Genomic DNA, 12,687 nt, shown 5'->3' with positions numbered 1-12,687 from the left:
GGTGTTCACGGGGTAAAAGGCGCGCCGCTGTTGCACAAATTTGACGTTTTATAGTCATTTGGCAGAAGCTTTTATCCAGAACAATAGAGTGTCTACATTTTCATACATTTTTTCCGTACTTGTCCTCCGTGGGAATCGAACCCACAACCCTGGAGTTGGTAGGCGCCGTGCTAAGTGAGCTACACGGGACCAACTATCTGACAGACCATGAGAGCTTCTCAACTTCTTCATTCAAACATAACTTTACAAAGACGCCGATCTCTCGCATCGTTAGTCAATCAAATCATGTCCAGTTTATGTCTCCCCAATTTATCAAACGTGTATGGTTGTTTCATTGAACGTGATTGCAATTGCAAGTTTGTTTAGTTAGCTACTACCTTACTCTGTATATTACATTTAGTTCGCCCAGCTAGCTAGTCAAAACTGCACGTACCACTTGCTGAGAAAATTGTGCAAATTAAATGTGCTATTTTACTCAGTTTGGTGATATTGTTGAATATATCCTACACACACGCAGTCTCATTGATTAGCACATCACTTTTTCAATGTGATATTGGCGGCTAGTCCGGGACGTTGCTGGGCAACCCAACATCTTCAAACGCAAAACTAGAACGTTTACCCCAACTTCAATTTTTGGATAGTTTGCGAAATTGTAGATTACACGTTTTCTGAGTCTTGCTAGCTAACGTTACAGTGTTGCGTTTACAATTAATATTATGTATCTTCTTGTGTTGTCTTTTTTAAATGTCGCCTTGATTTCCAGCACGTGTGCTTAATTTATCCAGAAAAAAATGCTGGTGAGTGACTGCTGTTTGTTTACTAACGTTAGCTAACGTAAGCTAGCTAGCTAATCAACAACATTATTTTGCTAATGTATGCTGATTGAAGACTTTTTGTTATTGTGAACTGTGTTGTCCTGGTCTTCTTGCTAACTTGATGTTGGCTAGATCTAGTTACTAGGTTTGCTAGCTGGAGTGCTTTTTCTGACAGTGTAACGTTAACTAATGTTTCAGGTTTCATTCATTTGTGTTAATGACCAAAAGTATTCTGTTCTGAAATAATACTTATGCATGTGAACCAACAGCCATCTAGAATTGTTTTAAATTATTTAGTCTTTTCTGTGCACCTAGCATTCCACCTCATGATGAGTCATCTACATGGCAGAGCCTTAACAGAGAAGCAGAATGTCCTGCATGTTTTTAGCAAGCAATTCAAGTCTACAGACAAAACCTGTAGCCCAACCAACAGATCCACTCCACACTGCTGCTCTTCAAGCCATACCAAGAACACAGAAGCACAAAACAGCCAGACGAACCAGACCAAACGACTGAAAACACACAAAGAGAAGGACCCCTGTCATGGTTGCTGTCAAAGCAGCTCTTGCCCTCCTCCACGGAGAGATGCCCTGTTAGCCCGCGACTTCCCCGCTGGGCTCTTGCCCAGCATCATCACGAACAACCGCCTCATCGGCCACCATGGCCTGTTCAACCATGAGGTGAAGTCCATTGACTTCGAGCGGCTGCTAAGTGAGCAGAGGAAGTTGGAGAAGCTTGGGCAACGCGGGGGGCGAGGCAAAACCACTGCTACTCTGCCTCCCCTTCCACCCTCATCTTCCCTTCCTTTCTCCTCTCCTGGGCCTGATTTAGATGTGGGTGAAGTTGCTGTTCCTGACAATGTTGAGGAGGCTCCAGTTGAAGGGAGAGTAGAAAGAGTAGTAGCAAAGAGTAGTACTAAGGCCAACAAGTGTGATGAGTGTAGGTCTACTTCAGAAAGCAGACTTTTTAAGTGTTCTCATGGGGATACACAAGAGGATTTCAGAAGAAAATTCACATCTATTCAGGTTTGTCTGGAGAAGAATGTAGCCAGTCACTCTAACAGCCAGGAGTCTGGTATCACACCAGGACAGACACATCACAGCGGTCTGACATCATCAGAGGGCGACGTAGTTACCCTATCATCCACAGAGAGTCCCTCACGTGTGGTACGAAACAAGAGCAAGGGGCCCAGGCCTGTAGTCTGTGAAACACTGTCACCCAGTGGAAAGAATGAAAATGAGAGACCACCTGACACAAGGGCCGAGGTTAAGCCCGTTGTCCTCACTTTGGAGCAGACCCCCAAAATCAATGGACTTATTCTCCCACACACACAGCCATTCAGGCCCAGTCCAAACATCACAGTGTCTTCCTTCCCAGCAAGAGGTGGAAGCAGTGAGAGCTCAGACAATCAGATGCAGCAAACTGTCACCTACCCTGTCAGTGTGGTAGCTGCGCGTCTGTGCAGGTCTCTGCAGCTGCCACTGCTCCGCAGGAGACACCTGGTGGCGGAAGGTAGGGAGGTGCTGCTGCAGGCCGTACGGGAGAGGCACGGCCTCCAGCTGCAGGAGAACCTCCTCAGCGTGCAGCGACGTCTCAGCTTCGGTACAGGACCCACCACAACCAGGGCCGGCCAGGGGCAGAGCACAATCGTAGATGCAGATGGAGGCTGGCCTGCAGGTACGGTATATTATGTGATTGCGGTTGTGAGTGTTGGGTTGAGGACCACAATAAGAAATGGAATCCTCTGTACTCTTGATCATATAATCGTACTGTAACTAGTCAGATCATATTGATTGTAATGTTGGCCTATCTGTGTTATTTGTTAAATGTTTTATTGTAGCCGACTGCATTTGGATATCGATAGTATTGTACACCAAAGTGGGGACTTTTAAAATATCTTCAGTGGTGTAGTTTAGTTGAATGATTTTTTTAACTATGTCTTCCTATCACAGCTCCATTGGATGGTGGTTTTGGAGAGAGCATGGTGGAGCATCCTTGGCTGGACTCCCAGAGGTCAGCCCCCAACAAGAGGAGGAAGAAGCAGCTATGCCCCAACAGAATGACCCCTCCTCAGCCCCTCATTGGGTCGCAGCACAGCCTGGACACGGTACGAGCATAAGACATTGGGCTATCAGTCATCATCAGCTATATAGTGTAATAGTAAATTAAAATAGTGAATTTACATCTAATAAATAACATCAGTCATATAGCGTAATAGTACATTAAAATGGTGAATTTACATCTAATATACAACATCAGTTGTATAGCGTAATAGTAAATTAAAATGCTGAATTTACATCTAATATGTAATTGTAGGGTTATTGTGATAGGATTTCCTAAATAAATTAGCAATAGAACGTGCCACTATAATGCTACAGTAGTGAAATTGTCACAGAATGTTCTAAATGACAGTCTTCTTTGCAATACTTAGATGTACTGTATGATAACAAACCAATTGCTGCCACACTTGCTTCTCTTTAGGTTGCTGCGTGGAACCCCAACCCCCGTGTCGAGCAGGTCGGGGAACTGATCGGAGAACTACCTAGGCCCGCTTCCTCCTCGCACTTCCTCATGGACCTCCAGCCCTCTGGTTCCCCCTCTCGCCACCATGTCTTTGCCCCCCCTCCTGCCTCACCTTGGGCAGCTCAATCCGGTCCGCCTCAGTCCTGGGATGACGTATTCAACAGGGAAAGCATGAGAGAGTCAACCAGGGAGGATCAATATGAGAACTGGAGGTATGACCCAGATTTGAGTTTTCTTAACCAGACAGAAACAGTGAGAGAGAGAGAAGCAGTGGGCCTTTCTATCAGAGGTGTATGCAGTGTTTCCTGCAGTATCCCACAGGGCCACCAGGGGGACACAGAGACAGACACTTGCCACAGCAGCAAGATCCATATGACATTGAAAGAGGCCATTCCTTTTCTGCTCCCACCCACTATCAACTACTAGACAGTCATCAGCTCCACCCTTTTTATCGCTTCAACCGTCATCCCCCAACCAGCCCTGTAATCTCCAGGTCCCACCTTCCTGACATGGCCTACTATCCCCCCTCCCACATGCTGGAGAGTGGCCTGTCCCCTCCCCTGCCCCCCGGGTCCCTGCCTGCTTTCCCCAGCCCTGAACGCTGGTCTTTCCCCCGGATGAGACTGTACTGATCCACATCCACTGTGCCTGTCCAGAGACTGCATAGAGATGCCTCTGTGTAGTAGAGACATGCACAAGTGCAATGCTGTTGAGTATGCATACCATCAAGTCTAATTGTTTACAATTACAACTGACTTGATTTATTCTTTTTTTGTTATTGAATACCATCATATGATGGGCAGAAAGACAAAGTGCCATCCAGGAAATGTTGTTTGTATTTTTACAAATATAAGTTAAATGTGTGAGAGAACATTAGTATTTTTTTAAATATTTTCTTTCATATGTTTCCAATACTCTAAAACTACTTACAGCCTGGAGAAGGTATTTTTTATTGCATGAATACTTCTAATTGAAACATGCGCATGCAAAAACATACAGAAGCACTGTAAGAGAAAATGCATTGCTGAACTTATGCAGTATGTTCTTTACAGACAGCTACAATGGACAAGTCAACTTTGGCAGCACGTGAATGTGTCCCTTGTTATTTTTGTGGCCAATGGGCCTACTCAAAGTATACTTTATTATTTTTGGCAAGCAGAATGCTATAGCTCAGATTATAAAAAAGACGTGAATCAGCATTAATGCATTATGCAGAGGATTGTCTGCTGTCCATGGTTAGATCCCAATTGCATATTCCTCGCCTCGTCTCCTTCTCAAAACCCATTGGATGAGAAAGCCAGAGGTCCCTCCCCTCTGACCTTTTTCTCCAATTGGTTTTGAGAAGGAGCGAGGACACGAGGAGTATACAATTCTCCCCCTGTAAGATGGACTGAATAAAATACTGTACATAGTCACTCACTGTGTCTTATATTAAAATCTAATAATAGATGATTTATTTACTTGTTTTAGTTTGTGTACTACTGATTGAGACAGTGATATTTTCCAACAAGAAGTATACTGATAGAATATTTAAATTCACTTTGCAACATGATTTGTCAAGGTACGCCTGATCATCTTATTTCCATTTTGCGTCTTTTAAATGTACATACAGTATTACCATATTAAGTACTGATCACAACAAGATTAAGTTCATTTTTTCCATGACAGCAAATTACAAATGCAAACAAATGATGGATTTAGCTTATTATAGCAGTCAATCAAAGCATCAACAATGCTGGATTTCAAGCAAGTAGAAGATCAAATAAAATAAAATGGTATTTGTCACATGCGCCAAATACAACAGGTATTACAGTGAAATGCTTACTTGCAAGCCTTTAACCAACAATGCCGTTTTTAAGAAAAAGTAAGTGATAAGTACATTTAAAAAAATAAAAGTAACGAATAATTAAAGAGCAGCAGTAAAATAACAATAGCGAGGCTATATACAGAGGGTACCGGTACAGAGTCATGGCACGCAAGGCACATTTACAAGATTTTCAGTTCCTCTCTCTGTTTCTATATGTGTGGGTATGCATAATGTCAGTACTTTTACTACATTGAACTTTGTTTAATGTCCTGGAAACAGGCTGCTGCCAGGGCAAAGCGTGTCCTCTAACCCTTTCCTTAAGTCATTAAGTAACAGGTCTCATCTGTCGGTGTATTGCTGATTTGAGACAGTGATATTTACCAACAAGAAGTATACTTAAAGAATACTTTAACTTTGCAACATGATTTGTCAGGGTATGTCTGATCATCTTATTTCCATTTTCCTCTGCATCTTTTAAATATACATACAGTATTACAATATTATTTAGTACAGAACAGGATTAAATTAGTTTTTTTCCATGAGCAAATTACGAAATCCCCCCAAAAATGAATTAAGCTTATTATAGCAATCAATCAAAACATAGACAATGCTGGATTTCAAGCAAGTAGAAAATAATGGCACAAAGAACATATTTACAAGAGATTCAGTTCCTCTGTCTGTCTTTGTATGTGTCTGTGTGTGCATAATTTCTGTACTTTTACTACATTGAACTTTGTTTCATATCCAGGAATCAGGCTGCTGCTAGGGCAAAGTGTGTCCTATAACCCTTTCCTTAAGGCATTAAGTAATAGTTATCATCATCCGTCGGTGGCTGATTGAAGTATTCCTCCCTCCCCTCATCTTCCTCTTCAAACCTGCTGCTCCCACTCCTCAGTGCCCTCCTCAGATGGTTCCAAAACAGTTCCTGGGCCTTGACCGGGTCAGTGCAGTCTGACCCTGGCCACTGCAGGTAGGTCTTCTTCAACATGACCTTTCTCATACGGTGGTAAGCCGACAGCTGTCTTTCAGGGATGGGCTCCAGGAAGATGAGCAGGAGCACGTCCCGGAGCTCGTGGAAGAGCCTGTAGCTGGCCAGCTGGATCTCCAGGGAGCACCACTCGCTGCACAGGAAATGCCTACTAACCACGCAGATGGTCTTGCGGCTGCTGTACACAGCGGAGACGATGTTGTCCACAATGTTGCGGCCCAGCTCAAAGTCACGGTGGTGCAGGCACAGCCGGAAAGAGGCTCCGTTGCCCTCCAGGTTGGGAAGTAGCTGGTCTAGTACCCAGGGCTCGTCCGCCGAGTTATAGGAGATGAAAGCATCGTATTGGCAGTGCTCCTCTTTCTCCCTCAGCCTGCGCCAGTGTTGGCCGAACCAGGAGCGGAACACATAATAGCTATACTTCAGTTTCCAATAGAGCTTGTTGTAGAGAAGCGGGATTATAGTCAGCAGTAAAATCACAGTGGTTGTGGTAGCAAAAAGGTACTCTCCCAGGTCCAGGTAGCAAACATTGGTGTCAAAGTTGTAGAAGCTTTTTTGGAGTTTTTTATCTTGGCACTGTAGACTGTATTGTAAGACTAACTGGACTCTCTGGTTTGTCAAAGTCCAGTTCTGCAGGTCACTGTTGAGGCAGGTGCAACTTAGAGGAATGTTGCGCAGGTCCAGGTAGCGCAGTTTAGGTAGAGCCTCCAGCACATTCACATCTAAGGATTGCATTACGTTCTGGTTGAGAAGCAAGATCTGCAGCTCTGTCAGATTCCCGAAAACCTCGTTTGAGAAGGACTGGATGCCCATGTTCCTTGCACTGAGCTTGCTCAATTTCCGCAAGTTTTTGAAGACGCCCGGCTGCAACTGCATCACCCCGGCACAGGAGTTGTCCAAGGAGAGGAAAGTCAAGTTGGTCAGATCGTCAAAAGTGTCTGCTGCAAAGCTAAAGATGTGATTGTCGGTGAGGTAGAGCGATTGGAGGGAGTTGAGACCACGGAAAAAGGCATAAGGCAGCATGTTGAGGCCGTGGGGCATCTGCGCATCTAGTTTGAGGTTGCGAAGTTTTGTTAGATTCACGAAAGGAGAGTTGGTACGTTTAGAGGAGAAGCTAACCTGATTCCCATGTAGATCAAGAACTTCAAGTGTGGCGTGGAATGGTTTAAACTTGGCGCTGTCGATCTGTTTGAGATTGTTTCCATCAAGGTAAAAATTGGCCAGGTTAACGAGCCCCACAAAGGCTGAGTCTTCAAAATGAGTGATTTTGTTCCCTCCAAGATCCAAAATGTGCAGGCATTTGAGTGAATGGAAAGTCTTGTTGAAAATAACAGCTATCTGATTGTTACGTAGGTTAAGTATTTCCAGGCTATGCAGATCTTCAAAGCTATCCTTGTACAGATCGGTCAGGAGGTTATTGTCCAGACGCAGTGTGACAAGACTAGTCAGCCCACTGAAAGCCTTATGGTCAAGATAGGCGATTATGTTTATGTTGAGTTGTAGGGTCCTCACATTTGGTGTGTGGTGGAAAGCAAAAGAGTTGACATTGAGTATGCGATTGTAACGGTAGCTCAGATCAGTCAGATTTGGGAAAGTGAGATTCTGTTTGTTGCAGGACATTAGGGAGGTGAGGTGGTTTTTCTCTGCTGTGAAGTTCTTGATTTGATCCTGTCCTTTGAGAAAGTGGAGGCAACTTGCCTTCCTCAATTGGTTGAAGGAAAGGTCCAATAAACCCCGGATTGGTGGACAGTTTGAAAGTGTGTTCTTTCGCAATAACAGAATCCCATTGCTTCCCAGACTCAGCTTTTTAACAAATTTGACCTTTGTACTCAAAAGGCTACATAACTCCATGAGCAGATTGTCAGTCTTCAACCCCATACCAGAGAAGTCTATGTTCCCAGCTCTGACATTGCTGACATTCAAAAGCTCTGGCACTGTAACATTGGTTGAACGCAAACGCATGTAGTTTAGCTTCCGCAAGTCCACACCTTGGAAAGCCCTTGAAGGGAGCTGGTCATTGTAGGAGAGATCCAGCAGTAGTACATGGCTGAGGAAGCCCCACTCACACGCTAAAGTGACCAGTTTGTTTTTACAGAGATAGAGGGTGGTGAGGGACTCCGGTAGGTCTGTATGGTTAGAATGATGGAGGGATGTTAGATAGTTATTGCACAGGTCTAGTTTTGTCAGCTTCGTTAAGTGAGTCACAGATTCTGCCACCGCAGAGAAGTTGTTCAGGTAGTTCTGCCGTAATATGAGGACATCCAGATTGGAGAGTGAAGAGAAAATACCCGGAGGGAGCATAATCAGTGAGTTATTATTTAGTGACAGGTTGACAAGGTTTTTGAGGTCTTGAAATACAGAGGAGCTGAGATTTGATATTTTGTTCAAGGACAGGTTTAGGCTCTTCAGTTGGCTCATATTTTGGAATGCCTGGTTATCTATGGTCTCCAGATGGTTATTGTCAATCTGAAGCGTCCTGAGGTTAGGTAAGTGATCAAAGGTATTGTCAGGTATGTGTTTTATCAGGTTTATGGAGATTATAATTGTGGTGGCATAAGGTGGCAGGTCACCTACAATGGCAGAAATGTTCTTTGCCTGGTGACGGATGCAAATGAATTTTGTGTGGTTTGAGGTTGGATCCTCAGTGCAATTTCTGAAGCTATAGCCAACTGTGAACTGGGCAATGTGAAGGACAATTGCCACTGATGCCAATATTTTATATTTTAGCCCGGCCATGTTGTTTAACGTGTGCAGCAGGAGAGTAATAAGGTGAGTAATGTTCTACATCTCCTCCAATGGTTCTGAACTCTTTCCAAGGGGAATCTTGTCCTTTAAAATCACAGTACATTCATTTTAAGTTCCAGGAAATGCATGCATTGGGAAAATAAAGCTGTTGATTTTCTTTCTTCAAAAGAGTTGTATGGCTGTGATAATCATCCTGAATTATACTCCTTTATTCTCCATGGTTGAGAATGCTGATAAGAAAGCCAGCTTAATGGAAGAAGGGAAAAACACATTTTAGCAACTTTACAATACATTTCTCAGGAACTTCACTGGAAAACAAAAGTATTAGTTCTAGTGGCTTTCAGGTTCCTCTTTTCCATTAGGTACAGTGGCTTGCGAAAGTATTCACCCCCTTGGCATTTTTCCTATTTTGTTGCCTTACAACCTGAAACTAAAATGTATTTTTGGGGGTTTTGTATCATTTGATTTACACAACATGTCTACCAATTTGAAGATGCAGAGTAGTTTTTATTGTGAAACAAGTAAGAAATAAGACAAGGAAAATAAGACAAGGGGGAATTGTACCCATATTGCCAGGGGTATATGTGGCCCAGAGTATTGGGGGCTAACCATTAAACCAGACTGCCACAGTTCACAGTTTTAGTGTTTAAAAAGATTTCACTTCAGTCAATTTGGGAAGCAATTTGAAATTCCAATGACATAATTTAAATGAGAATTTATCTAAAATGAATTGCAATTATTATACTTGCATCCTTGAAAGTATGAATAGTACAACAATTTGAACTGACATTAGTTCATATCCTGAATGACACAAAATTAAGTTGGAAATGACTCCAATCCAGATCAATAAATGGATCATACAGCTGTTGTCATAGGTATGAATGCTGCTCAAGGGTTTTTCTGTAAATAGTGGGGCCCAAGTGTAACATTGGGATCAAATCAATCCATTTCATTAAGTTAGGCCGTAATCTATGGATTTCACATGACTGGGCAGGGGTGCAGCCATGGCCCAGACTCTCTGGGGAGCCAGGCCCAAACTCTCTGCAAAAGGGCTTTATTACAGACAGAAATACTCCTCAGCACCCCCCACCCCCAATTGCACACCCCCTCAAACTTGAGACATCTGTGGCATTGTGTTGTGTGACAAAACTGCACATTTAAAGTGGCATTTTATTGTCCACAACACAAGGTGCATCATGCTGTTTAATAAGCTTTTTGAAATGCTTTTTGAAATGCCACACCTGTCAGGTGGATGGATTATCTTGGCAGAGGAGAAATGCTCACTAACAGGGATGTAAACAAATTTGTGCACACAATTTGAGAGATGTTTTTTGTGTGTATGTTGGGACCAACACTTTACATGTTGTGTTTATATTATAGTCTGTCCGACACAATGCGCATTAGACTGTGTTCAATCCGAGGCACAAAAACGTCTGAAAGTTATGATTTGGAAAGGCACATACCTGTTTATATAAGGTCCCACAATTGACAGTGATGTCAGAGCAAAAACCAAGCCATGAGGTCGATGGAATTGTCCGTAGAGTGCCAAGACAAGATTGTGTGGAGCCACAGATCTGGGGAAGGGTACCAAAAAATGTCTGCAGCAGTGAAGGTCCCCAAGAACACAGTGGCCTCCATCATTCTTAAATGGAAGAAGTTTGTAACCCCCAAGACTCTTCCTAGAGCTGACCGCCCCACAAAACTGAGCAATCGGGGAGAAGGGTTCCTCTGTGGAGATGGGAGAACCTTCCAGAAGGACAACCATCTCTGCAGCACTCCACCAATCAGGCCTTTATGGTATTGGCCAGATGGAAGCCACTCCTCAGTAAAAGGCACATGACCGCCCGCTTAGAATTGACAAAAAGGCACCTACAGTAAAGACTCTCAGACCTCTGGTCTGATGAAACTAAGATTGGAGGAAACCTGGCACCATCCTTATGGTGGTGGCATAATCATGATCCTTGATGAAAACCTGCTCCAGAGCTCTCAGGACCTCAAACTGGGGCGATGGTTCACCTTCCAACAGGACAATGACCCTAAGCACACAGCCAAGACAACGCAGGAGTGGCTTCGGGACAAGTCTATGAATGTCCATGAGTGGCCCAGCCAGACTTAAACCTGATCGAACATCTCTGGAGAGACCTGAAAATAGCTGTGCAGAAACGCTCCCCATCCAACCTGACAGAGCTTGAGAGGATCTGCAGAGAAGAACGGGAGAAACTCCCCAAATACAGGTGTGCCTAGCTTGTAGCGTCATACCCAAGAAGACTTGAGGCTGTAATCGCTGCCAAAGGTGCTTCAACAAAGTGCTGAGTAAAGGGTCTGTATACTTATGTAAATATAACATTTTCGGGTTTTATTTTTAATAAATTAGCCAACATTTCTAAACCTGTTTTTGCTTTGTCATTATGGGGTATTGTGTGTAGATTTGATGAGGGAAAAAAAACAATTGAATACATTTTAGAATAAGGCTGTAACCTAACAAAATGTGGAAAAAGACAAGGGGTCAGTATATTTTCTGAATGCACTGTAACTTGTGAACACAGCATGTGCGATCACGACAGTTGATCATCACTTGACTGTCATTCAGAAATGTTCTTCCTGATGATGTGGGAAAATGTCAAAATGTAGGCTAATTAAACAGCTAGTACCCTAGTTTATTGAAAGACCCTCAATCACTGTGAGAAATCAAAGCATTGACTTTTGTACTGCTGCATGCAGCAATTTTCATAATCTGACAAATTAGTTCAATTTCATTCATCATAATCTATAGCAAATTCTACAGCTTTCATTTACCTATCATAATTCATCATAACATCATTTAATGATGGGTTATATAACACGTTTCAAGAGTTATTTTACAAATCACATTCAAATAAAGCAAAATCATATCTCAAGTCCCATTTCATCTTTAATTAAAAGCCTCGAGTCCAGCCTTACCTCCGTTCTGGGGGCTGTATCATGTCTGTATCATGTCCTTCTGCTACATTATGAAAGCTAGGCTCTTAATCATTGTTTAAAAACTGCCTCGCTTTGGTTATACAGAAAGAGGAAGGAAAGGGACAACGGACAAGGAGTCATGGGACACGATCAAATGAAAGTTGTTCTCCATTTATTGTTATTTACGTACATGGCGAGGGAGAGGAAAACCCAGGGACTCCAGTCAACAATGTGCCAAACACAATATACACAGATTCAACAGCAAATACAATCTCTTTATTCTGCTGGGGAAGGTTTTCATTTTTAAAACTCTCAGTAAATATATATTTGTTTATTGAATTATTTCAAAATAACTGTGAAACACTATTATACACTAGAAGAATTGATTGCAAAAGAAAGTTGGCGGTCTCAATATTCTACTGATAAGTAGGACCAAATAATGCATTGAGGGATGGGTCTTATTTCATATAAAAAGGAAAGGTGTTCCTGATTGGCAGTTATGACAATTCAAGTTTTTGTTTGTCGTATTTCTAAAATATTTTTTTACATCTGTATTTTTTTAAACGTAATTCCTGTTTTTGTAGTTGGTTGGATTAATTGTGTCCACCACACCGCGGTAGTTCATCCACCTCTGGCCTGCTCGCCTCCCTACCTCTGAGGAAGCACAGTTCCCGCTCAGCCCAGTCAAAACTGTTCGCTGCTCTGGCACCCCAATGGTGGAACAAGCTCCCTCACGACGCCAGGACAGCGGAGTCAATCACCACCTTCCGGAGACACCTGAAACCCCACCTCTTCAAGGAATACCTGGGATAGGATAAGGTAATCCTTCTAACCCCCCCCCCCCCCTTAAAAGATTTAGATGCACTATTGTA

The 12,687-nt window shown here is 43.0% G+C and overlaps 2 protein-coding genes across 6 annotated transcripts; one reads left to right on the top strand and one right to left on the bottom strand.

The window, feature by feature from the left end:
- The first annotated feature begins 10 nt into the window (after positions 1-10).
- Positions 11-4,790, top strand: LOC145879549 (uncharacterized). 5 transcript variants are annotated; one of them, XM_082975488.1, is made up of 5 exons: positions 11-174; positions 764-797; positions 1,131-2,492; positions 2,768-2,922; positions 3,297-4,790. In XM_082975488.1, the coding sequence occupies exons 3-5, from the start codon at positions 1,142-1,144 to the stop codon at positions 3,762-3,764; spliced, it is 1,974 nt and encodes a 657-aa protein (XP_082831614.1). In that variant the 5' UTR covers positions 11-174; positions 764-797; positions 1,131-1,141; the 3' UTR covers positions 3,765-4,790. The 5 variants fall into 5 exon arrangements, with proteins under 5 accessions (XP_082831614.1, XP_082831613.1, XP_082831611.1 ...); XM_082975487.1 differs by having other exon boundaries at positions 11-269; XM_082975485.1 differs by having other exon boundaries at positions 764-2,492.
- Positions 4,275-11,869, bottom strand: tlr21 (toll-like receptor 21). Its single transcript, XM_014201342.3, has 2 exons — positions 11,816-11,869; positions 4,275-9,121 (listed from the first exon to the last, which is right to left on the bottom strand). The coding sequence occupies exon 2, from the start codon at positions 8,864-8,866 to the stop codon at positions 5,939-5,941; it is 2,928 nt and encodes a 975-aa protein (XP_014056817.1). The 5' UTR covers positions 8,867-9,121; positions 11,816-11,869; the 3' UTR covers positions 4,275-5,938.
- Positions 11,870-12,687: the final 818 nt, after the last annotated feature.

Source organism: Salmo salar, chromosome 05, assembly GCF_965601325.2.
Source record: "Salmo salar chromosome 05, fSalSal1, whole genome shotgun sequence".
NCBI classification, from domain to species: domain Eukaryota; kingdom Metazoa; phylum Chordata; class Actinopteri; order Salmoniformes; family Salmonidae; genus Salmo; species Salmo salar.
This window is presented reverse-complemented; position numbering and strand designations above follow the sequence as displayed.

Excerpts from the sequence above, each read along its gene's own strand:
- LOC145879549 (XM_082975485.1), top strand. The coding sequence starts at position 1,067 with ATGCATGTGAACCAACAGCCATCTAGAATTGTTTTAAATTATTTAGTC. Across the intron at positions 2,493-2,767 it reads AGATGGAGGCTGGCCTGCAG|CTCCATTGGATGGTGGTTTT; the intron begins GTACGGTATATT and ends TTCCTATCACAG. Across the intron at positions 2,923-3,296 it reads CGCAGCACAGCCTGGACACG|GTTGCTGCGTGGAACCCCAA; the intron begins GTACGAGCATAA and ends GCTTCTCTTTAG.
- tlr21 (XM_014201342.3), bottom strand. The coding sequence starts at position 8,866 with ATGGCCGGGCTAAAATATAAAATATTGGCATCAGTGGCAATTGTCCTT.